The 25070-nt window shown below is 48.4% G+C and overlaps 1 protein-coding gene across 4 annotated transcripts in view; it reads right to left on the bottom strand.

The window, feature by feature from the left end:
• The window catches only part of SLC38A10 (solute carrier family 38 member 10), a 46258-nt gene extending 21505 nt beyond the window's left edge, over positions 1 to 24753 (bottom strand). The window contains exons 1-10 of one of the 4 annotated variants that reach the window (XM_044981458.1): positions 24024 to 24753; positions 21727 to 21844; positions 17810 to 17855; positions 15143 to 15236; positions 13652 to 13795; positions 11228 to 11352; positions 7642 to 7744; positions 6399 to 6581; positions 4340 to 4451; positions 3732 to 3838 (exon numbers count right to left, since the gene is read on the bottom strand). In XM_044981458.1, coding sequence (XP_044837393.1) covers positions 3732 to 3838; positions 4340 to 4451; positions 6399 to 6581; positions 7642 to 7744; positions 11228 to 11352; positions 13652 to 13795; positions 15143 to 15236; positions 17810 to 17855; positions 21727 to 21844; positions 24024 to 24128 — 1137 coding nt within the window. In that variant the 5' untranslated portion in view covers positions 24129 to 24753. Of the gene's footprint in view, positions 1 to 3731; positions 3839 to 4339; positions 4452 to 6398; positions 6582 to 7641; positions 7745 to 11227; positions 11353 to 13651; positions 13796 to 15142; positions 15237 to 17809; positions 17856 to 21726; positions 21845 to 21929; positions 23249 to 24023 lie in introns of those variants that run through there. The other 3 variants (XM_044981457.1, XM_044981459.1, XM_044981460.1) reach the window with 3 other exon arrangements.
• Between the last annotated feature and the right edge of the window lie 317 nt (positions 24754 to 25070).

Raw genomic sequence — 25070 nt, 5'->3', positions numbered from 1 at the left:
GTCTCTGTCCAGTGAATTGATCCAGTTGCCTGAAAAGGTTTGGCAGTGTTGCATGAAAACATTTCTTAAACATTCCCATGGAGCCTCTCATTAATGATCCCCCTCCAGAGGGGCTTCTTTTATAGTTCCCAGAATCAAACCTCGTTCCAAGCAACATCACTCAAAGGGTTAATTTTTAAAACACCCTCATTTGCAGGTGACTCCCATGAAGGTAATGGATCTGACACAGCATTTGCAGTCAGGTAGTTGAACAGCAGAATGACCTCGCTTGAATGCAAGGGGGGGGGGGAGAAGAGAGACATTTATCTCCCTTGTCGGGCTTCCCGTAATGCCAAGAGGACAATTATAAGATCTTCGCAAGATCACTTAAACAAGAATAAAGGAACTCGGTCTGCTCCTGCATCACTGCGGCTCACGGCAGGGGGACTGCCAGAGAACGACAATGAAGAGCAGAGACCCATGTCACATGACGGCAAAGCCCAAATGCGCCCCGAAAAGTCACTTGTGTGTGATTTACAAGCCTCCAGCTGGTGTCAGCAAGGCTTTGGGAGCTCAAGCCCTCATTGCCCCACACCATCTGCAGCCCCCATTTGTGCAAGCGGATTGTTTTGTACAGAGGACGGGGCGCTGCTGAACAGCTGATTCCCAAGCCTTGCCCATCGCAGAACATCCGCCAGCAGCAGCTCACCATGAGGCTATGGAGGGAGCATGGGCAAACCTGAGTGGCAGGCGTGGCCACGGCCTTGGAAACATGTGTCTGCCCATTAAGGCAAAGTCAAAAAGCCCCACATACCATGAGGAGCATTCCAAACTGGGGGGGGGGGTGTTACACTGAGGAAGGAGACTTTCTTTTGCTTGCTGATGTCACTCAGCGGTGTTAAGTCCCCTTTGTACAGACGTTAGACTCTCCCAAGGTGCTGCCCTCTGGGTGTGTTCAAGCCATCGGCGGGAATCTAAAAGTGCTTTTGCCCGGGGTAATGACTGTAGCAAGTTTTCTAAACCCTTCTCCGTTTTGGACCTCGAGCACAGTTAGGAAACCCAGAGAGGGGAGAACGTTAATTGCAATCAGAGTACGGAGGAGGACTGCAAGATGCCTGCTCAGTCACTGGGTTCTCTATTGCACAGCTAAGACGTTAGGCTCTAAGAACTGTAACAAGTGTGCAAGACGACGGGGTCCGACCACTGCCCTAGCAGGCAGGAGAGCCAAAGAGAGCCACTTTCCATCCCCACGAGCTCGGTAGCCTCTCTGTGCCTCATTTCCCCCAGTTATCAGACCGGGAGGAGAGTGACTTCCTCGCAAACAAGCTTAGGTCAGCACAGGGAAGCCAACACCTTCCTGTCAGAAGTGAAACCCTTTGTTTACAGACCTTAACCTGACCTTTAGCAGCCTACCCGACTCGACTCTCTCAAATGGCAGCTTTACATGCCGTGGCCCCACTGCCGTTCCGTGCCGAGCCGGAGAGCGCCCTGCACTTTACAAGACACGCTTGATGACGCTGACCACAACAAAGGGGGCAATTTCCCGATTCATTCACACCTCTATGAGCCTGGCTTTAAGCTTTTAAACTTCCCCTGTTGCTGTTACCTGATCATCTTTCCAACACACCAAGCCTTTTAACTAAGCCACCCCCGGAGCTTAATCCACGCTGCAATTCCCAGACTCTGGCTCGCTGCCAGCTGTTGACTGACCAGCTGTCTGTAATAATTAACAACTCCCTGGCAGAATTAGACGCCCTTTGCTGGCCAACAGAAACATCTGGGGCTGCGAACGCCCCACCCCCTTGGAAAAGAACTTCTCAACCACTTTCTAGTCTGAATGGTGCCACCCTTCCAGTGTTCAGGCATGTAGAACTCAGCTCTGCCTGACAGGGAGTCCCCCAAACGCTTGCGGCCTTCCAAGGGTCTGGGCACGGTAACGAATAATCCAGTACCAGAGGGCACGGGCACAGAACTGCTCTCACTGGAGAATCACATCGTAAGTTTTTCAGACAAAGGAAGAGGCCCATAAGGATGGATTTCAAATCTTATTAAAAAATAAAAAAACAAACAACCCACAGCAGCTCTGGTAACTAGACGGAAGATGGAACCATGCAGGGAGGGGGGCAGCAGGTTTATTGTCCGGGGGTGGGAAACATGTCACATCGGTGCCCCTTCTCCCCCATCGCTCTCACTCATCACCACAGTGTCTGTGGATGGGTTGAGGGAGAGAGCAGAGCTGCTTCTTGGGAGGGAGGAAAAAGCCAAAGGAATGTGAAAGAGCAGAAGTGCGGCATGGGAGCTTCAAGGACTAAATGAAACAAGTCTTCCAGAAGAAGTGGAGCAAGGAGAGGGTGGGCAGAGAACCCAGCATTCAAGCTGTAGGCCTGGGGGGAGTTCTGCGGCACCAGATCCCTGCCGGAACGCTTCCAAGAACAGGTCAAAGCAAGTACGCAAACCTGATGGGCAATGGCTCATTCAAGGGTAGGCCGGATGAATCCCCAGCCCCTCATACTGTGCGTAAGCCACTATGCTGTGGTGGGGAGGTCTGTAAGATACAGCCACCCGCCTTGCTGATCTCCTGACCAGCATTTCAGGCCGCACAGTCCGTGAGCCTCAGTGCTTGGCTGAGAACAGCTGACAGGCCCCTCCAGGCAGCCTGTCCAACAGCTCAGCCCATCCTGAGGGCAGGGTCACTTGTCTTGGAGAAGGGCCCCGCTCAGCATGAGTGAAAAGTGCTTTCTGTTCCCCTGACAATTCAGCCCTTTCTTCGGGGGCTCAGCCCAGCCACAGTAGGACCAAAGTGTCAGGATTCAGAGTGAGAGCCGGAAAGAGGCGTCAAACGATGGAAAGGGAAAGCAATAGAAAAACCCCAAACACTCTGCTTTAAAAGTCTCATGTGTGTTTGCAAACCCACAGGTCATTACATAGAAAAAGCCATTATTTCTGTAGGACCCACAAAAATGTCTTCTCTCCCTGTGGATTTTGCAGTTAACTAACAAATCTGACTCCCTGTGACTGAATGCTGGAGCCCCAACAGAAGCCTGTTAAACATCTTTAGAATATAAAGTTACTGTGAGAGAAAACCAAATCATGTTAATTTCAGCTCTATTACCAAAAAATCAGAGTTTGCAAGATAGAAAGCTCAAACTCAGCCAAGAGACATTTTGTTTCTGTCCCCTAGGAGGCTGATCCAAACTGGAGCAAGGGAAAAGCTAAGTTACCAAAAGCCTCTGTGACCCCGATTTTTCAGAAATCAATTCCTGTGGCAACACCTCTGTATGTGTGTTCCCTTTGAGTATTACTATTTTGGCTGAAACCAGAAAGCTGAGGGTCAGCAGCAAGGACCCCCCTGCAGAGAAGAGTTGTTTGCTTTACCCAGCCCAGACAGGTTGAAACTTAAGGCCCGTTAAGGTTTTATATGCTGCCTAGATTTCTCATTCTGTGGCAATACTGCCCCGAGCCCACTGGACTGGGTTTGGTAAACAACATTTCACATGTAAAGTGACTGCCCCTCTTGCTGCTACAGAGATAAAAAGTGCTGGCATTCCAGCCTGGCACCCCGCTCACTGAGCGACAACTCCTCCGCTGTCCATGCGCTCGGGAGAGATTCTGGTCAGCGCAGCAGACCACAACAGTTCCCACCTGAAGGGGGGAGAGGGGAGTTGACAAGTTTCCCCTGCTGCAGTGAAACTAACGAAGTTCCCAGGCTCTACAGCGAGTTGGAGGAGAAGTCAATTAGCATTAGCACTGACCTGTGAGCAAAGGACATTCTTGTGGATTTTCTTGTAAATAAGAGCTGGGCAGATAAAACAGATGAGGCTTCCCATTGTAGCACCTGTTAGGCCCAAGACGGTCTCCACTGGCAAGAAAGAGCAAGAACAATAATAAATAAAGGTATGGAAAATCCTTGGAGGAAGGGAAAGCATCTAGGGAGATTGGCACGGTGCCACTTAGACTGCAGCTCTGAGCAACCCACTAGAATACGAGATGAGCCTCCAGCCAGCGGAGAGAGAGAACGAGGGTAAAATTAGTCACTGCAATTTATGCAGCACACAAGTACTTAGTCACCTTCTAATGACTTCAACCAGCTGCAAGTCCCTGATGGGCTTTCCCTCTGCAAGGGCACCTCCTCACCAGTCCCCCTCCCTGCAGGTCTCAGTGCCATGAGAGCTAATGACCCTCCGCAGGCTCTGTGCAGGGAGCATGCAGACCCGGCCCGTGCTAGCTGGACAAGCCAGAAATAATGGGTGTTCTTGAGAACACCAGATCTAACGGGGCACAAACAAAATGGTGATGAGGAATGGGGAGAAAGGACAATAACTGGGAGTTTCAGTCTCTATTCTCCCACCTCTGCACTTACCATTTGGGATCATGATGCCTCCAACCATGGTTCCAAACACAACGGCCAGCGTGAGGGCTTTAAATCGAAGGGGGGGCATGTAACCCCCAGCAGCAAAGGTGCCATCTTTTTGCTATAAAAAACCCCAAAAAACAATGAGTTAAGCCCCTGCTTCGCACCCGCAGGTCTCTAAAGCAATTACCCAGCGTGTCCTGCTAGATAAGTCAGACAAGACTCTGCAGCACTAGAATGGTGATGGTTTCACCTGCCCATGCAACAGTCTTCCTAGGTACCCAGTAAGAGGGCAATTAGATGTGGCTGAGCAATTTTAATGTGCAGCTTCAACTCGAACCTGCACAAGAACAGCCAGAGCTGCTAGTTCACATCCTGTGTGGAACGTAAACTTGACAACGGCGTCTCGGAACGTTAGCGCCAAAACCCTCCTCCACTGTCCTTCCCGCTTTGCAGGCAGCGCCCAGCAGAGGCAAGTGCCTGAGAAAGTTCAAGTGGTGGTGATGACGTGAGGGAGACGGGGCCCACGGTTAGTAGGGAAGGAAGCCGGCTGTTGCTACAGCTAGTTGCCACCGGAGTGCAGTTGGGGAGAGGGAAACCGTTCCGCACCACTGCCTCGTAAAACAAGTGGACTCAAAGAAAAAAGCCGAATCTGTGGCTCTGCAAACAGTCAATGGTATTTTTTGGTGCCACTCCTAGATCACATTAGGTCCCCGCAGCTAAAAAACACCCCTCCACATCTCCACAGCAGTGTGTGTTCAAAGCACAGCACAAGCATTAACTGAGACACGTGACTTGCCTAGGAGATAGGTGGGTTAGCATTCTCCCCATTGTACAGACAAATGCAAAGTGACATGCCCAAAATAATCCAGCCAGTCCTAGGCAGAGTCAGGATTAAACCTCAGGACTTCCCGATTTCCATGGCTTACTGCTCCAGACCACACTCCTTTCACCAGCTGGGCAACCACCACTCAGAACATGAGAACAGAGCCAAGGGGCATCGTATGGACTGCAGCGGCAGGATCTGGAGCTCTAAATTGCATGCAGTCTATTTCCTGCCCCAAGAGGTTTCTCTTTAGCTGAATACAGAAAGGTCTCAGAACATGCGCACAATATCTCCGTTATTTACTGAGCACCGACGGCAGGCTTAGTGCTGTTCCACACGCCGAGGAGAACATGTTACTGCCAGCAGACTGACGGTGTAGTCACAAAATACACCCCTGGCCGGGAGAAGGCCTGCCTGCAGGAATGGGGAAAGCGCGGGAGGGAATGATGTTGTTCAAGTTGTATTTCCGTAGCTGACCATCACTGAACAGTTCTGAGGAGGCAGGACATGGAACGGAAGCATCTGAATGAAGGAGGGGGACGTTTGGCCCACAAGAAGGGGAGACAGACTGTTCAGGGCATAATAGCTAATGGTGCAAAGCTAAGTTCAAGGAGAGAGCAGGAAGAGGCAGGTGCAGAGCTCTGAAGATGGGGACCATGAGCTTGAGCTAGATACGGACGTGAGCTGGGATTTCGGTCTGAGCAGCAGGAAATAAGGAGCGTTTCTAATGGGCAATTCCTCCTCTCCTACTCCTCAGAGAGAGAACAACCTCGGCTCTGGACTGTCCGACACTTGGTATAAGCCAGGTCTGCAAACTGCTATTGGAGCAGGGAACAAGCACTGCACATGACCTCCATTTAGCGGGTGGCAGAACAAATACCAGGGTTTCAATCCTAGCACCTCTCCCCACTCAATGATTCTGTGTTCTGCGAGGAGGACAAGACTCCAGAACTGCTCAGAACAGTCACGCTTCCACAGAGCCAGATTTATAAACAGCTCTGCTGTGATCCTCATGCTACCCCTATTAGCACACCACAGGCAGTTACAATTTCACTGGAAGCTGCAATACAGTGGATGGGGCTGAGGGTTTCATCCACTCTCAGTACCAAGTATCTGCAGCTAATCAGAAATATGGTGCCATCAACCAAGCTGTGTAGTCAACTGGAAAAAATAAAGGTGGCCCTTTGAAAAGGGACAGAGTCGATGGTGCAGGGCCAAGAGCAGCCTGCAGGAGGGTCGTACCTGCTGCTCAAAGAGAAGGGTGTTCAACGCCTGTCTGCATGGCAGAATCATCATCGGGAACCCAACAGCTACCGACATCATGAATCCCACTCGAATCATCTCCGTCACCAGGTTGGAGGGGAAGTTCATGAGCACGTTCCCAGCGATGGCTTCCGTGTAGCTCACGTAACCAAAGAATCCCACCTGCGCAATGGGAAAAGGAAGGGAGTGCTGGTGATACACATGCCTTTTCTGAACATCAGGAGTACGAGTCCGGGGGCTCCCACTGGACCCATCCTTACGGCACTGGGGCGGCCTGTACGATACTTTGCTTACCAAGCCAGGGAGGGCAGAGGGGAGCGACTGCAGGAGTGGCGTGTACTTGACATTTTTCAGAAGAGAAGCAAAGCCCCACAGCTACTCAGACAAGTGGGACAGAGCAAAGCATGTCAATTAAAACAGGGCAATGCCCAGCTAAGAAGGGACCATGTGGCAACTTCCTACAATGCAGATCTTCTAGTCGGCCCAGCCAGAATATCTTCGCTAATCAAGCTAGGTGGCTGGAGGAGCTTCCCCCTAAAAGCCCCGGACATTATTAGCAGGTATGCAGGGGTTTCACTGGGGGACCCCCCGGAATGGGTGACAATGGGAGCTGAGCAGCTGCCTTCCCAGTGCCTTATATTGCTCTGAGTTTGCTAGTGGGATTACGCATTGCAGCTGAGATGGCTGCCGAGTCCCACGAACCTGAGCCCCCCCGGGAGGGGGGCTGTAATACAATCCCATGCAGCCGCCTCGCTCACATGGGAGGCTATTCTTGGGAATTATTAACTGGATTTTATTAACTGGAGTTTTATGAGGCATAACTTCCTTTATAACCTTCCAATTGCAACAGGCTGATGGGCAGCTCTCTCTAGAGACGGCAGCTCATTGGACGGCATCCCCACTTCCAGTTACAGATTGGAAGACCGAGACCCAGCCACTACACATGGAAAAGAAGAGACTAAAGCCCCCACTCCAACTCTGCTCAATGGGACCTATTGTTCCAAAACCCTGGGCTCTCGGAACACCTCTGTGCATCTGCAGTGCGGCCCCCTTCCATTTTATTTTGCTTTCAGCAAAAAGACTCTTCATCCTCTAGAGCAGATAACACCTGGCCCATCTCATGACAGCGATGTTCATGATGGCTCCAAAGCTTATCCCAAAAGTCACTTTTTTGGGAGGCAGGAGGAAAAGGGAGGAGAAAGGAAGGGAAGAGGCTCCTCACCGTAACATAGAAGGTGGTGACCACATTCAGAGAGGAGGCAAATATGGAGCTCATTATTTTAACGGACGGTTCATCCAGGCTATCGTAGGTTGGCAAGACCTGGCTGCAGAAAAGCAGGTTAACATATTAAGCAGTTTCAAGGAAACTTTCCAGAGAGATGCAAAATCAAGTGCATTCCCTAAGTTCTCTTGCTACAGCCCAGCAGAGAAAAATCTCTGACACCTTCCCCCCACAGAGCGTAAACACACGGCTAGTCCACAATTTATATTGCTAATGCCAAGAGATTTCAGAACACTCACAATTTCAAGTGTTGCAAAAATATTCACTCTCCCCATCCCCCACCACCACGTGGAGTTAAATGTGTGATGTAAACATCTTGGTTCAAAAGTGTTGCAAAATGAATGACCGTTTGTTCCACTGAAACACCAGTGGCATGGCTCCAGGCAGCACATCGGAGATTATTGTTCTTGGAGCGCTCTGTGCTGATAATTAAAGCAACACAGTGTTTACAGAATAAAAGCGGGAAGAGGGTTAGAGCATCACACTGTCTAAAAGAAAAGTTAAACAAACAGAACTAAATCCAGTGCCTGGCATATTTCAGCACCACTGCGAGAGTCCAGTTCAGAGAACACTGGAAGCGTCAATTACACAGGATTGGGGGGTATTTATGTACTTGGAACGCACATAGAATCCACTTTTTCTACATCATCAGGTGCATATTTTAGCAACTCATTAACCTCTTGTTGTTCTAATCCAAGTGGCCACCTCTTGTGTACTACTGAAGAGAGCAACTACTGAGAGAGCAAGGGGAGGCAGGGTAAGTTAGACGGGCCGGGGGAACCCCCAACTCCAACGGACAGCAAAAGAAAGTGTGTGAAACGGAAGCCAAGCTGGGAAAACCTTAACCTTTTGTGCACCAAAATGTTCTGCACAAAGGAAACTGGGCTGTCCCTTTAGACTGCATATCGAGATGTGTGCAGGAGACCATACGTATAGCACTGTGAGAGTCACGTATTTATGGGGACCCAAGAGATAAATTCTCTCACAGGGTCATGTAGGATTTAAACTTCTTCACTGATCTTGAAACAAAAACTCTTAATATAGCAACTGCCAGACATCATGGACTTTCCTCCGAAATAGCAGCAGGCCCAGCTGGGGGTGGGGTGGAGCGGAGCAGAGCGGAGGCAGAGCAGTCAGTGTGTGCAAAGACACCGCTCTCTCGTCCAGGCTCACAATAGCAATGCAGCAGAATGGCTTGGGGGGTGGGGGGGAAGTGCCACGTGAATTCGAGCTGCAACCATGGTCGAACAGCAGTGCCCATCCAGTCACAGCTGCAGAGTCCCTCAAATCCAGACCACATGCCACCGTGCCGTCCTGCCAGTCAAAATCCCGTCTGGGTGGAGCAAGCATCTGACATGCACACAGCAAGAAGCACGTCCTGACGTGCTTTGGTTTTATTTTTAAACCAGAATGGTTGTGCGGAAGGGCAATGAAAGACCAGAAGCCTTCTCCTGACAAACGCTTCGTATGCTGTTAGTTTCGGCACCTTCACATCACTGGTGATCAAGTAAACATAATGTCTCCGCTTGGATTTGAGAAAGATATTCAGACCACATGCCCTTTACAGTTCTTGTGTTCCTGAGATGAGGACAAGGCGAGAGGGCACAAGCAAGGCAAGTCCGAGCTGGAGCAAGAGAACTCTGGGTTCGTTTCAGAGCTGGCTAGAACTAGCTCCATTCTCCTGTGAATCGGTATCTTCGTCCCCACTGTAAACCCCATCTCGGGGTTTGACTCGACTCAGGGTCTTATCGTGAATAATGAGTACGCGCAAGCTGCCACTGGCCTCACAGCACCCCTGAGCGCCACTCCAAACCCACAGCAGCCCATGGACCACATTCTGATTTTGATGTACTGGTGACCTCAATGGTGTTACACCAGTTTCACTGGCATCAGAACCTAGGATAATGGGTTTGCACAGGGGCAGGTCATATTAATCCTCAACCCTCCTGTGAAATAGGATAAGCCCATTTTACAGATGGGGAAACAGAGGCACAGAGGTTAAGAGACTTGCCCAAGGTCACACAGGAAGACTGTAGCAAAGCTAGTATCAGAACTCTGAGATTCTTGGTTCTCAGTCCCCCGGTGAATCTACTAGACCACACTGCATAATGGCTGAAAGTAGGACACCTCTCTGAGCTCAGCAATGCTAATATACATTTCAAAGGGCAGGGGAATTGAATCTACAAGTATGATCATACGTTCAAGATAAATGAGAATAATGGTGCATTCTGCTTGTCACCACTGTATGTTGCATTTATATGTCTGAAGGGAAGGAATATGTTTTTTATGTTAGAATTATGTATTTTTCTAAAGGTGATTGGAAGGTCAGCAAAATTAAACACCCCTAGTCAGAGAATAATATGCTTGTGAGATCACATGGGCTGGAGAGAGCATGTTTTTCTGATGCCTGAGGGGGGAAAAAATATAGGTTTTAGCTGTATGTTTGAATTGCCATTTAAGTGGTATAACAGAATCTATATTTAGCTAGATAGATGCACACACTAGTCCAGACCATATAATTTTGCTGGGTTTCCAACTCCCTACAAATGTGCACTGGTTACTAAGAGGCAACCACAAGAAAAGGACAATTTTCTATTTAAAAAAAACCCTACAGTTGTAACTAGGTAAAGCTGTAAAAGAACACAACTTCTGTCGCCAATTATAATGGAGACATTAAACAGCAAGACTGGAGCGTGTTCTGCTAGAAACAAAGCTGCCAAGAGAGACGCTAAGTGGGAAATGATGATTTGGATCTCACAGGTGGGTGTAAACACAGCAGTATGAACACATTTTATTTGTCACATTAATTTATTACTGGCATGCTGCGCGTTCGCTGGAACGACCAGCTCTGCCAGTCTTCCTAATGCTGAAGGTCTCTTTTGTGTCCACCTTTGGATTGACACATCTCTTTTGAGCTGGCTGCTGCTTCAACCAGGCATGAATCACTGGCTCTTGTCATTTTGGTGGAGAAGGTAATGCTGCTGGAATTACGGAAATAACCCTATCTTCAGCACCATGCCGCTGTGCGCCCAAAAACCCACGCCTCATTAAAAGAAGTGGGCAACTGGAAGCAAGAATCTGAAGTCAAGAATTATGCCATTTTCTTTTAAATATTTTCAGCTACACTGGGTGAGGCTAAGGGTGCCCATGTAGATTTTCCAGGGGGCGGGGGAGCTCTGATGGTGGTTAGGATGGAAACAACCAGGTCTCTTTTCCTGATATTAAACCATGATTTTGAAGCAATGGGTCAAGTTCATAGTTGGTGTAACTCCAAGGAAGGCAATGTAAGGCACACCAGGGATTCATCTGACCCAATGCATTTTATGAACAAGTAACTGCTCAAGCACAATAATTCTTGAGTGAAACCGAACTCCCTCCCCCATCAAGGTAACAAGAGAGTCACAACTGAATGAGATGCTGTACTTCAGTGGGCTGTAAAACACCGTGATTAAAGTACAGCTATCCCATTCAGATCCTTGGGACGCTTTGCCCTCACAAAACAACTGCTAGAACGGCAGGTACTTACGACTGACAGGCAAAAGACATGCCGAAGATAGGAATGCAGCGAAAAATGCCCTCCCAGCGCATGTAACTGACCCGCTTCAGCCACTGCCCACCAAAGAGGCCGTGTTTGAAAGAGGAGAGCACAATCTGTAGCCAAAGGAAAAAAGAGGTTAAGAGCCAAACAGCAGAGACGCCAAACCAGAGCTAAGGGGAGTGAGCGCGCTGCCAGGAACACTGCCAAGGCAGCAACAGAGGGCAGGCATCAGGAGGCTCTGAGTAACTTCCCCTGCATCTCACAGCTGGATATTTATTCCTTAGATTTCCCAGTCTCAGCCTCTCACCTTCAACACAGGTTAGTCAACCTTCCAGCTATGGGTATGGGTCACCCCTGGCTGCAAAAGGCCTATCCCATTCCCTGGTTGATGCTATCCTGCTAGCGGGCACCACGACCCCCCGCACACACACCAGAGTTAGAACAGTTCCTGAGGGATGCGCTCAGCTAATCGGATTGCTCCTGAGCAGTCATCTGCATTGGGGCCCACAGAAACCGGAAGCAGGGGAGACAGGAGAATTTTACTTATGGACGACAGGCAACGGTGCACCTGGATAAGACAAGACACCTGCATTCTGCCCAGCCAAGCCCCCTTAACAATGCAAGTGCTCTGAAGACCAGGGTCAATGGCAAGGAGGTAAGCAGAAGCACCAGAGATCGGTTATGAGAGCTATTCTGCCATGGACAAGGGAACTGATGGGCATTAGGTTGCACAGGAACCAGAAGGTAAATATATCCAAATGCCCATTTATAAACTAGTCTGAATAGGTTTGACACTCCTGGAGATTCTGTCAGTGTTGCCAACTTTAATGACATGTGGTGTTTTTCTTAACTTCCCAGCTCCTGGCATCTCGTGATTGTAAAGATCACAGCTTTCGTGTTGAGCCCTCATTCTTACAGAGAATAGTTTGAGGCAACCAAAGTGCATCCTAGGAGCTCAGAAATCAGGTGGCCAGATAAAAAGAACTCAAAGTTTCTTAAAGTCTGAGGATATTCTGGGGGCCTGACATGATTTTGAACACTTGGGGCTAGCAGTACCGCTGCCCATTAAGAGAATGAAAGTCTCCACTGACAGTTAATGGTGTCATTGGGTGAGTTTCCCAGATTATAAGGCCTGAAGGAACACTGTGATCATCCTGTCTGACCTTCTGTATAAGACCCACCACAGGACCTCCCCAAAATAGTTCCTGGAGCAGATCTTTCAGAAAAAGAGCCAATCTTGACCTTAACATTACCTGTGATGGAGAATCCACCCCAGACCTTGGGAAGCTGTTCTAGTGTAGTTACCCTCAATGTTAAAAACACTGAGCCTTATTTCCAGTCTGAATTGTCTAGCTTCAACTTCCGGCCACTGGACCTTGCTACACCTTTGCCTGCCAGACTGAAAGAGTCAGTTTTTTGTTCCCCATCTAGGTGCTTATGGACTGGGATCAAGTCACCCCTTAACCTTCTCTTTGTTAAGCTAAATAGGTTGAGCTCCTTGAGTTGATCATTATAAAAGCATATTTTCCAATGCTCTAATCATTCCCATAGCTCTTCTCTGAACCTTCTTCAATATATCAACCTCCTCCTCCTCTAGGCTGCTACAACTCAGGAAGCTACAGAAACTCATCAGTGCCTCCTATTTAACCAAGTTGGCTGGTACCAGTTTTCTCAAGATGAAGCTTTTTCATAAGGCCTAAAAACAAACATTTTTCCTGCACCACCTCTGTGTGTTCATGAGGTCTTCACTGCATAAGCAATTTAATATGCTACCATTTAGGAAGAAAAACGCTTATTGGCTCAATGACATTTACCACCGATACAAAAATTGCAAGCAGTGTAAAAACTTGTGTCCTTAAAAATAATCATTTTTCTCCCTAAAGATCAAGGTTTTATGAGTTTTAAGGAAAAAAGCTATTACATTACAGAATTCATTTTGCAGCCGTGTATATCTTCCCCATCTTCTGTCCCTAAATGTAACCAGAAATTCAGAATGCTATAGGCTGCACAGTACTCGTAAACACACAGTGAAATGCAGGCCACAATCTGGTTAAGCTGTCACAATGTATTGACTTCATAGTGACTGACAGATATGCTAGCCAATTCCTATACAATATGGCTGTATATTCTGATTTCCATGTGGATAAGCGTGTGGGCATCAGAGCAACAATTATCCCATGCGGAGTCAGCAATATTTAACAGAAAAGAATACAGTGCTGCATTTCAAACTTGGATCCCGAACCTGCATGCTCTTTCTGGTGAGCAACCCCTGTGACCACGAAGACCCCCACTGGGCTGCCATACAGGGTCCCTCCCACACGGAACAGCTGGCAGGATCAGGACCTCTTTCAGATGAATTAACCATCTCTCTCCCCACTAACAAAACAAAGTCTTCCCGTCATTGATACTCACCACAAACATAAAGACAGTGTAAAAGATCAGCGCCATAGCACTGAACGACTGTATGGAAGCCATCATGTTCCTCTGGAGACTCAACGGAAGGACGATACAGAGGGAGACAGCAAACAGCAGGATTATCCGGAAGCTGCCAGTTACCTGAAAAAGGACCAGCATAAGGAACAAAAGTACAGAGCATACAGAGATCTCTGTTTTATTAACTGGAACTCATGGGCCCGTATTGACAAAAATAGCTTATTATCCCCAAGAAGGAGACACGAAGCAAACAGAAGAGACTAGGAATCTGAGGTTACATGCTCCTGACCTTAAGAAAAGGGTCGGAGACAGACAGTTTGCTATTTCCTCAGTAAGGTCTGTGATTAACCTAGACAGTCACTGGGTGCCACTGTTGCTCTAAATACCACACGACAGACCCACTCTAAAGCAGATTTGTTGGGGGTTTAAACAATAATCCAAACACAGACTATCTGAATATTTTGTATGCACTTCCAGGAACTAAATGAAAATTAACCTTGCATCAAAAAAAGGGGGGGGGGGAATAGAAATGGAAGTCTTGAAAATTCTGATCCAGAAAATTAATCAGAAACTCATATTGGTATTTATTATAGCAGAACACTCTGAAATGCCTGGAAATATTTAATAACTAATTTGGCTGCAGCCACAATGCATCTTTTTAACTTCGCAGTTCCTTAATCAGAGCTTAACAGCATCAGGCTGGAGCAGATAACAGCCACTCCAAGATCCTGCGACATGTCCATTTCACGTCCCCAGCCTGCCCTATCCCAGCTGCAAAAACTGCAGATTATTCCTTTGGAGAGCTGTGTGCCAGGGAACAGAGTGCCTCTCCTCAGAGACAGGGAGAGGCATTCTCAGAAACAGTATCAACATAAAGTGGGGCAGGGGAGGAGTCACTGGGTAGTTTTTAATTTGAAGAGGTGAAGAGATCAGCGCGTGGCTGAGGTATCCCGATCCTTCCTCTTCACACCCCAAAGGACTATAGTTTGGGAGCAAGCGGAGCATTCTGAACTAGAATGGGAAATGGGGATGAGGGTTTGGGCAGAAGAATTATGTCTCACTGCTTTTTAGTTTCTGGCTGAGCAAATGAAGAGGGACAGAATGTACCAACTCCTGCAGAAAATTGACTTGGGATTTGCAGCAGGCCACGTATTTCATGACAGAGACATATTTTAATAGAGCTCTTTTGACACACGTGCTGTTTCCTATGTCAGGAGCCGTATACATCCCACTGTCTGACATGCATCAGGACTCCCAGGTGTTGACATGGCAAGCTGCTCTCATGTTCTAGTGCGTGACACTTGGCATTAAGCTTTAAAATGGGAGAATAGCAAGTGACCTGGACGGAGCTTGCTGATATTATTAAGGCGGGTTGCTCTCTGCGGCATCATAACATGCACCGCATGATGTACTTATCCAACAATCAGTCTCGTTAAATTGTTGGACAAGTACAAGCGATCATAAGTTTACCTGTAGTCCAAGCAACCGGGCAAAGAAGTTTGATCCCAAGTCACCAATCACAACGTAGAAAGCAATGCAGGTTCCCAACATCAGCCCAATCATGCTGGAAAGAAACACACACAAACGAAAAGCTTGAAATCTAAACTCCACTCTGGAGCAGAGAACTCCCTTGGAATGCAGCACTTACCACATACCTGCAAGTAATATTGGCTGCATTCCTAGAGGATTAGCATTTTGCAACCCTCACCATGGCTACATCTACACTGGACTCCTCTTTGGAAAATTTCTCGCTGTCACTCCCAAAAGTGAAGCTGCCCTGGTGGCAGCATTAGTGGAGACCAGCCACTGGCGTTTTAACCACTCTGTCGTCTGTCCCCAGCTCAGAGGGATCTGGAGGGCACAGTGCTTAAAATGCCAGTGGACACTGACCATTCACCTGCACCACAGCTCCCATTGCTGTTACCACTGACAGCAAATTAAGGCCTACCAAGTGGAGCGAAAGTCAACTGGAACAGTTTGGGATTCTACTCTAAGCAGTTGCAGTACAAGGGCTTGTCTATAGTTGGACATGCAGGAAAGCTAAGCCTAATTAGTTAAAGGTGTAAATTTAAGTGGAGTAGTTGAGTGGATTAAGCTAAACCAAACTAAAGTCTGGTTTACACTTAAAATTTAGGTTGATATAGCTACGGTACACTCCTGAGCACAGTAACTATGCCAACCTAACTCCTGATGTAGATGCAGCGAGGTCCACGGAAGAATGCTTCCATTGACCTAACTACCATCGCTCGGTAGGCGGTGTTCCTACAGCAACGGAAAACCCCCTTGTGTCACTGCAGGCTGCATCTACACTACAGGGTTACGCCAGCATAACTACAAAGCTAAAGCTACATGCTACAATCCTCATAGTATAGGCATTGCCTAAAGTCACTTGACTTCTGAATGAGAGCATCCGCACAGGGGTTTCATGTGTTTTAACTATGCACTTTAAACTGACACCTTTAGTTAATTCAGCTTGGCTTTCCCGAAGGTCTCCATGTAGACAAACCCTACATTTTGCAAGCCTGTTGCACATCTCTGTGCCCTGTTCAGTGCTGAGAATAAGGAGTTTACGGTATCCCGGCACGCAGAGCCCATCCCTGAGTGGAACCCCCATGGGACTACATACAGAGGCACAAGTCCACTCACATGATTTCTAGTGTAGCTGAAGCCAACAAAGCTCCATCCAGTTTGCTTCCTCCTGTGTGCAAAGTCTTTGTAGAGTCGCCAAGGACCCGCAGGGTTCTGCTAACAGCATGTGAGTTAGTTTAACCGCTGTTGGGAGCCAAGGATGGGAGCTGAGTTTGGGAGGGTCCCTTGAAGAGGACAACTCTGCATTTCTTAACCACTGATCGTAGTAGTAAGGATACAGGGAGATATTTGGAGCCCAAGACTAGCCCACTCCGCAATCAGCGGTAATGGACTGCGCTTGAAATCTATACTGCAGTACAGAGGTTTGCAGACATTTGCACCGGGCTGACCAGATTTTAATAAGGGCACTGTCTCATGAACCACTTCCCCCTCCCATTCACAGTTGCATGGACCACTTCACCTCCCATTTCTGATCATCTCCCTGTGGTAATCATGGCTATTGCTTGCATGGAAAAGTAACAAAGAGTCCTGTGGCACCTTATAGACTAACAGACATATTGGAGCATGAACTTTCGTCTGACAAAGTGGGTATTCACCCACGAAAGCTCATGCTCCAATACGTCTGTTAGTCTATAAGGTGCCACAGGACTCTTTGCTGCTTTTACAGATCCAGACTAACACGGCTCCCCCTCTGATCTTAGAAAAGTACTGGATGTGTTTTTAGCTGTCTTACAGCAGTTTAGCAACTGGGAATAAGGACAAGGGCCAGAACCAAGACATCAGCCAGACCTCCACAGATCACAGCGCAAGACCCTCTGCTCTACAGAATGGGCTGCAATGCCACCCCTCACCTGGAACAGCAACGCAAGGCCAACCAGACTGTTCCAGCTCCACTGTGTGTCCTTTGAAGCTTCGTGAATGGCATTTTTAAGAACAGAAATGTTACAGTTACAAGAGTCAGAGACCTTGGCCTACGCTGTCGTTAAATGAAATCAGGATTCCAGCCCACTGTCCCAAACAGATACTGCTTCTAGTAATTTGCACCTCAAAGAGCTTTACTAAGGCAGATCATGTTACTCCTAGTCTACAGAGGGGGAACTGAGGCACAAGGCAGGCTAATGGGCTGATTGTCAGAGGTACTAAATGCATCCAACTTCTGTGATTTCAGTGTTATGTTCATCACCTCTGTAAATCACACCATAAGTGATTTGACCAAAGGTTCATAAGTGTAGCAGAACAGGGAATGAAACCCAGGTCTCCTGAATCTCAGTCCCTCACTAACTACTAAACAACACTGCCTCTCCCTTCAGAAACGAAGGGGTGCACAGGGAGCTACTGACCCAACTGTCTGAATGAATGTCTTACAAAGCAGCTCGCAATCAGCCCAAATTCTAGGTGCCAAGGGAGGCTTTCAGAAGAAGAGAAAGTAGGGGGGTCAGAAATAAAGACATGGTGAGGCAGTTGCCCTGTAGGGTTTGGAAAAAAGCCTTTTATTAACAGAAATAAACTAATTAAAACTATTTCAATTTTAAAGGAATAGCTCTTTACCTGGTCTCCACCAGCATTTTCCCTGCTTTTCCATAGGCATGAAATGCTGGCAAACGAGAAAAAAAAACACCACAGTGAGCCAAGGGAGGGTGCAGCCTGTGACACATACATCAGTTCGAAATTAACAATAATCGTGATGAAGGGCAATTTGACAGGAATCTGCTAGTTTTGCATTTTGAGGTGGTTTCTCCTGCCCACCCTCCCATTTTCTTTTTTCGGACATGCCACCCGAATATCAAAACCCACATAAGACAAGAACAAAGATGAAGGAAAGATACAAAGCAGGTTCTTTTTTTACTCTGTTGAGGAAAAAAAAGCAGCGCTAAGTAGCAGTTACACATGGCAACCATTAGAAGAAGAAAGTCAGCGTGGAAGAGAAAATATGCATGTATAAGATGTTGTGTGACAAAAAGTTACTACAGTGCAAAATTTCAGTCAAGGTCCCATTTTTATTTTTTCCTTCCCATTATAACTGAGTCGCCTGATGTTGCTGGATGGGAGATCTGAAATGGTGCCCAGAATGCTCAATTCCATTCCCAGAATACCCAGCATTCACAACCCACACCACAGGGATTTTGCCAAGAGACTTTTTTTTTTCCTATACTTTGGCCGTAGCTTGTAGCAGAAAATGATCAGTATCCTTTCAATGACTGTGTTTTCTGAAAAGAAAGAGCCAAGAAAACTCTGCTTTTACTTTTGGAGACATCTTCCTGGGGGGTTGGGGCAGTTAAGACCTCCAGTTCGAATACAGACCACATTGTTTTTGCATTAGTCCTGGGTAAGTAACTCTAGTAGAATCAAGAAAAGAACTGCCTGGTATTCCCCACTGAGCTTCTCCAGCAGTGGCTGTACAGTATACGTGCCTGAAGGTAGCCAAGAAATAGTTTGTTCATCTCTGGAAGTGCCTTCTATGACCTTCAATGTTATCGTACATCCCATATTTCCTTGGAACCTCCCTAGTCTGAAAATGAAGGAAATCAGCTGGCCGCCTCTATAGTGGGAAGGAAAGTGTGTGGGAAGACACCACCAGTCCTGCTGAGTAACTCAGAAGGCAGCCAATGGCATGGGAAAGAGTAGGGTGAAATCCAGTCTTTGTTAGATCTCTGGGCACCACCTGTCCGTGCAGAGAGGTTGCAATATTTAAAAGGGACGAGCAAGCAATACCTCTGGACTTTGTCTTGTCCCTGCATGAAGGGTCCTGGCAAAAAATGGAAGCAGATGTTGAGTGGGACAGTTAAGTTGTGCGTACCTGAGGACTGGGCATGCAGGAAGATGAGCAACCAGGGAAAGAAAAATCACCTTCCTGGAGATGATTTGTTAAATGACCTGATCTCCACAAAGGATGGCTGCTATTGCATCACCCCAATAAACCTCTTTTTTACAGTGTGTAGAAGTGCAGGCACCTCCGGGCAATAATGACGGCCACTGGTTACAGTCTAGGCGTGGGATTTTATGAAATGATCAGTGTCCTTGGCTACTCTGAAATAATGTTTAATGAGAACGAGTCTTCAAACATGTTATGCCAGATGTCCCCATCTGGGGCTGCTTGGAAAATTGGATCTTTTATCTTCTCAAAGAGGAAGGAGGAGATGGACTGTGCAAAATTACTCAGCCAAGCCACTCCAGAAATCTCACCAGCTGAGCACAGCTGGATTTGGTCAGTATTTGGAGAGGCTTCTTCCACAATAAACCCCAGGGTTGCTGCACAGTGGCCTTGGTGATTCAGCACATGGCACTCGTCTCACTGCCATGTGCCTTGTCCTGCTGTTAGCGGATGAGGTGCTGGTCCTGAGCACCAGGAGTCTTTAAAGATCCCACAGCACTTTTGGCAGCAGCAAGGAGCTGTTTTAACTCTTGTCCTGGTCAAACTCTAGCTGCGGTAATTCCATCCCGCTTCCCGAATTCCCACCGCAGACTCACTTGGATACAATATTCACTTCTTAAGATCCTAACGTGTTGTACAACGCTGCTGTGCACTGACAGCTGCTAAATGAGAGCGAAGGGGGAAATATCTGTAAAAGCCAGAATACGTATATTCTCTCCATTGGGAATTGCTGCATAAATTAAGGTGTTTATCCTAGGCCGCCACGACCCTGGCTCTTTTCTTATTGCATCTAGTGATCTGAATGTTCTTCCGGAAGGGACTAGCTGACTGAAGTTAATTTGAAAAACTTTCCTGCATCTTTCAGAGCTGCCAAAGCCTCCCACAGAATCAGCTGCAGGAGCTGCCAGGATCTCTCGCAGATGTACAGCGTACAAGCAAACGGTGACAAAGACTGTCTGTGTATAGCCGCTCAACCTTGATGCATTAGGATGCATTGTAGGAGTGCTGCTTTCATTCGCGCTGAGGATGTCTTTCCTCTCGGCACTGTCCCTTCTCTGGCTGCTTGTGGTGGCACCTCTCCCAGGGTAAAGATGGGGAGGAAGGGAAGGCGCTTCTTTCAGTGCCAGCGTTTGTGTGACAGGAGGTGCCAGGAAGTTTGGAAGCATAACTGGCCCTCTGTGTCTTTGAGCTCCTTGGCTTTGGAAAGTGCAGAGGATCTCGCCTTCCTGGGAGACACTCCAAGGTGAAGGGGGACTCTCTGTATTTCAGCAATGGAGAAGCAGCACACAAAGGCTCACTGTAACGAGGAAGGGGGTGGAAGAGGCGCTATGGGCAGCTGGTACTGGGGACGCTGGGCCGTGTGAGACTCCACCTGAGGGCTCAGCTATAATTGAGCCACCTTTTCAGTACCAGAGGAACAACCTTTGAGACCACAAGAGTTTTCTAATCTTTTCTGCTTTTGGTCGATACATTTTGGCAGAAGCTGCACTGTGCAGCTAAATGATGGGTCTCCGGCATTTAATGCACTGAGGGGATCCATCTGTCAACAGCACGGACACTGAGCAGACTGCATATTGCTTTCAAATCTTTTGTAGACAGTGAGACCAGCCAATTCTCTCAACCCACTCCCAAGAGAAGTTACACTGAAGGCAACTAGGCAATTGGGGACACAAAGAATGAGCTTAAGGTCACAGGAAGGGACTTGCAGCTATGAGAAACTTCCATCTCCATCACCTGCAGGAAGAAATCCCACCACTGCAAAGGTGAAGGCTGAAAAAGCACAGGAAAGGATTTCTAATCCCTGGTGCAGCAGCTCAAATAGGGGCTATTCCGCCTGGATTGCCGTGGTTTTCCGGGAGGAGAATGCTCTCAATCAGCAACTCTTAATTGTATGTGTTGATCAAGAGGATTCAAACTCCTGAGGCCAGACCCAAGCGTCTCCTCCCCGCAATATCCTTGGGAATCAGAGGAGAGGTCATAAATAGATGCCAATACCAGTGCCAATGCCGAGTAGACAAACTATAAGGAAGAGGGATGGTGAACTCTGCCAAAATCTCACACATGAATCTTGCTCATGTTTTTATTTTCTTGGCCACTTGGAACTTTGTGCACTGTTTCCTCTCACCTCCCCCTTGCTCTGCCATAAGCTCTCAGACAGTGGAGATCCAGGAAGCCTATGCTCTATGCCAGGCACTCAACTGGCAGAACCCAATGTCCTCGGCAGCACACTGGGTGGGGGAGCTAGTGGGTTTCATACAGAGACCAATAATTTACAGAAGACAGCCATTATGCCAGCTCCTGAGACCTTGTGTTTTGATTGTTCAGCACTGCAGCGCCGCCTCCTGCACTGCTGAGTCAAAACAATTCTGTGCCTATTAACTTCACAATCAAAGGCAGAATTAAACCCTCAGATTCCTCTGGTGACAAAAAGCAGGAGGAAGGGATAAACAAGGAAGGCAAACCACAGTAAAAACTATGCCCAAAATAATGTTAATAATTTAGCACTATTAGTATGAAAGTTGTAAATTAAGAGGTCAGAGTAAAACTGCAGTAAAATAAATAAAAGTGAAGCCCCAGAGCTGAAAATTCTCACCAAGTCCTGGGTAGGTCCTGCGTTTGCTAAGATTGGCCGATTTCACCAGGAACATACAGGATTGATGAGTCATCCAGGAACAGAAAATCAGCAGCAAGGCTCCCAGGACAATGCCACACTGCATGGGAAGAAAAAAAAATACAAGCACAAGATGGAAAGCAAGCCATTTCTCCTGGTGCAACTGGTACTTCACACATTCTTACCGCTCTCCCAGATCACCTACAGGCTCCCTTGCACATTTCCAGCCCCACTGTAGCCTATTAAGGGAGTTCCCCTGCCTTCAACTACAGCCAGTAGAAATGTGACATATTAGTTCAATTTAACTCACTTGCCCCAGTTTGAGGCAGAGTCACAGAGCAGCCACCTGTTTCCTAAATGGCTCAGCTGCAACACTTTTGCCTGGAAAAGTGAAACCCGAGCAATTTATGAAACAGGACTTTCAAGCTGTAATACTGTTTGCGTCCTGCCATCTAGTCAGTTTCAGGGCACATTCCAGCAGTGTTCTCTACAGTTCATAACAGAATCATGTGTAAAGCAAGTAGTTATTCTGTAGATCCAGGAGTTAAAAATCTGTCATAACACCTATCCACAAGCACCAGGGGCTGTTCAATACATTTACAGCACAAATTATGAAGCTAGCAATCTACCCTCCCAGCACTGTTTGGCTCACTGATTTATACATGTTTGCAGAGGACAGTGTTAATCATTGAACACTTATGAAAACAAGTGACTTTAAACAGGCATAAGTGGTGTCAAATCTCACTGTGGCTACAAACTGTTCTATTTTATTCAAAGTAGATGTGCCACTGGGGCTCCTGGCATGCTGTGAACAGGAAAAGCAAGGGCTCATCTCTTTGCATATAGAGCCTATGGCTTGGTGTGCAATGCCTTAAACCCCAGCTAGCTTGACAGGCTGCACAGCACTGGTAGGGATGTCGACTTCCTGATTTTGTATTCACAGTTGGGGAGAAGCTACGGTGTGAAGGCCTTGTTCCAAAGGAGAAGGTGAGTCGGGCAAATGAGAACATCAGTCCCAGTTAGCTGCTGGAGCATCCCCTCACTCTGCAAGTGAACTGTATAATGGGCACAACTTCCTGTCACCGATAGTTTAAACTAGTAAAGAGAAGGTTGAACTACCAAGGCATGCGCATACCTACACTGAGTAAACAGTGACCTGGCTGCAACTCTCAGCATACCTCTCCCCTCCCTCTAGTTGTCAGTTACTTGTTATACCACATGTAAAATCAGATGAAGATCTTTGGGGTGTGTCTCTCATCAACAGCAGATGATCCAATAAAAGCTATTACCTCCCCCACTTTCTCTCTCTCTCTCAATATCCTGGGACTGACGTGGCTGCAACAACACTGCATGAGATCTTTGGGGCAGGGACCATGCCCTTCTGCCTGTACTGCAAGGTGCCCAGCATGCTTGTGGGCATTCTTAAAAGTTAGTGATAACGTACATCAATTTTTCTATCTCTCAAAGGCAAGAGATACAACAGAATCCAGTCTCAGAAAAGAAAAAGCTGAAAATTTAAATTGTATGAAGTTTTTCTGTCTCCTCCCACTACCAGTGTTGTGCTTTTCTCACGCTACCTGCAAACTAGAACAGCCGCCATCCAAAGGCACATCAGATGTCATCTTCTCTTGGAAGTCATTGCTGACAGGCCACTCCTTTGACAAAACCTGCCAGCAACAATGGCCTCGTGCCACCCTTAATTAAGAGTGCTGTACCTCCTCGCACCAGCTAGTAATACTTCGCTCTTCAAAGCCTTATCTACACTAGCAATATTGGGACACCTCCTGCGATTGCCCCACCTCTGGTACTACCAACAGTGAGAACCTCAGCAGAGACTGGCTGAGGAAATCCTAGCAACCCAGTTGTCTGTACCTGCTATTAGGTAACATAGTGGTAAATGGTCAGCAGCAGTGCTCCGACTGTAGCTACCTGCCACAGAGCTGCACCTAGTGCTAGTGCAATGGCAGGCAATTTCTCCAAATGTATTCGCACTGACACAATCTTACGGTGCCTTTCACCCAAAGGCCTCGGTGCTTTTTACACCCCTGCGTGACTCACTCTTCACAACCCCATTAAGTATTACCCCACCTTGAAGGCAAGGAAACTGAGGCAAAGTGACACACATCGAATCCACAGCAGAGCTGAGACCTGAGTGCAGCAGTTCAGGTCCCCTGCTGTAACCACTAGATCTGTTTTCCATGTTGCACGTTCCACCCAAATGCCACGTGTAGGCTTCGGGTGCCACATCCAGCTCCAGCGCGCCCAGAGCCCGCACTCACCTGTCGGAAGCAGAAGGGCATGGTGAGGACGCTCACCCCCACGATGCTATTCACAATGTTCATGATCAGGCCCCAGTTGGACCCTGCAGCTGCAGAGGACGCCATGGCGAGCGGGGCTGGGAGCCCCAGCGGGACGGTGAACCTGGACCCCCCGGGGACGGAGCAAAAGCAGGGTCGGGAGGGACCGGGGAACCCCACGGGAGGGGAAAGGCGGCCTGGGGATGGGCTCCCCGGCAGAGGCTGGGCCTGCTCCGGGGTGGGGAGGCCTGAGACGGGGGGACGGATCCCGGGGGGGCGGAAGATCCGGAGGGGGGGCAGGACAAGCGATGGGGGGGTCACCCGGGGGCAGCGGCCCTGGGTTCAGGCGGGGGCCCGAGTCTCGCGGTGCCCGCCCGGCTGGCCTCCCCGCGCGGTTCGCCCCATGCTCCCCGGGCAGGCAGATCGGATCCCTCCGCGCGGGCCGCTCTCCCGACGGCAGCGCCGAGCCCGGCCCAACCACCCGCCACTTCCGGGTTCTGCTCCGCTGGCGCTTCCGGGAAGCGAGGGGCCGCACCAGCGAGACGAGAGGAGAGCGCGGGCCCCGCAGAGGCCTGGTGTGCGCCGCTCCTGCCGGCTTGGCGGACCCGCCCGGAGCTCACTGGGCCAGTGCTGGGCGGGGCCCCTGCCGGAGGGCACCACCTGCGGCGATGTCGCCATGACAACGTTGCTTGCTGGTGTCGTGTCACCATATCGCCCTGTGATGGAGTCACGTCGCCGCGTCAACACGTTTTGACGTAAGCTGTGATGTCACTGTGATATGTGACATCATCCACTGCATGGAACCATCCTATTACAGCCCAACCACGCCATTCCATCGTTCCCCTCGCCAGCGGCCCGGGCACAATGCCCCTGGCTCAGGCTGGTACTCCGCTGTCTTGCAGCTAATGTCCTTGCATCATGGCCTGGGTGTGATGTCATCCCGCTGCCTCAAAACGTGTAAACTTTGCCTTAGCAGCAAAGAATCCTGTAGCACCTTATAGACTAACAGATGTTTTTGCAGCATGAGCT

Source organism: Mauremys mutica, chromosome 12, assembly GCF_020497125.1.
Source record: "Mauremys mutica isolate MM-2020 ecotype Southern chromosome 12, ASM2049712v1, whole genome shotgun sequence".
Taxonomy (NCBI): domain Eukaryota; kingdom Metazoa; phylum Chordata; order Testudines; family Geoemydidae; genus Mauremys; species Mauremys mutica.
Note: the sequence above shows the minus strand (reverse complement) of the source record. Positions and strands in the feature narration are given on the sequence as shown.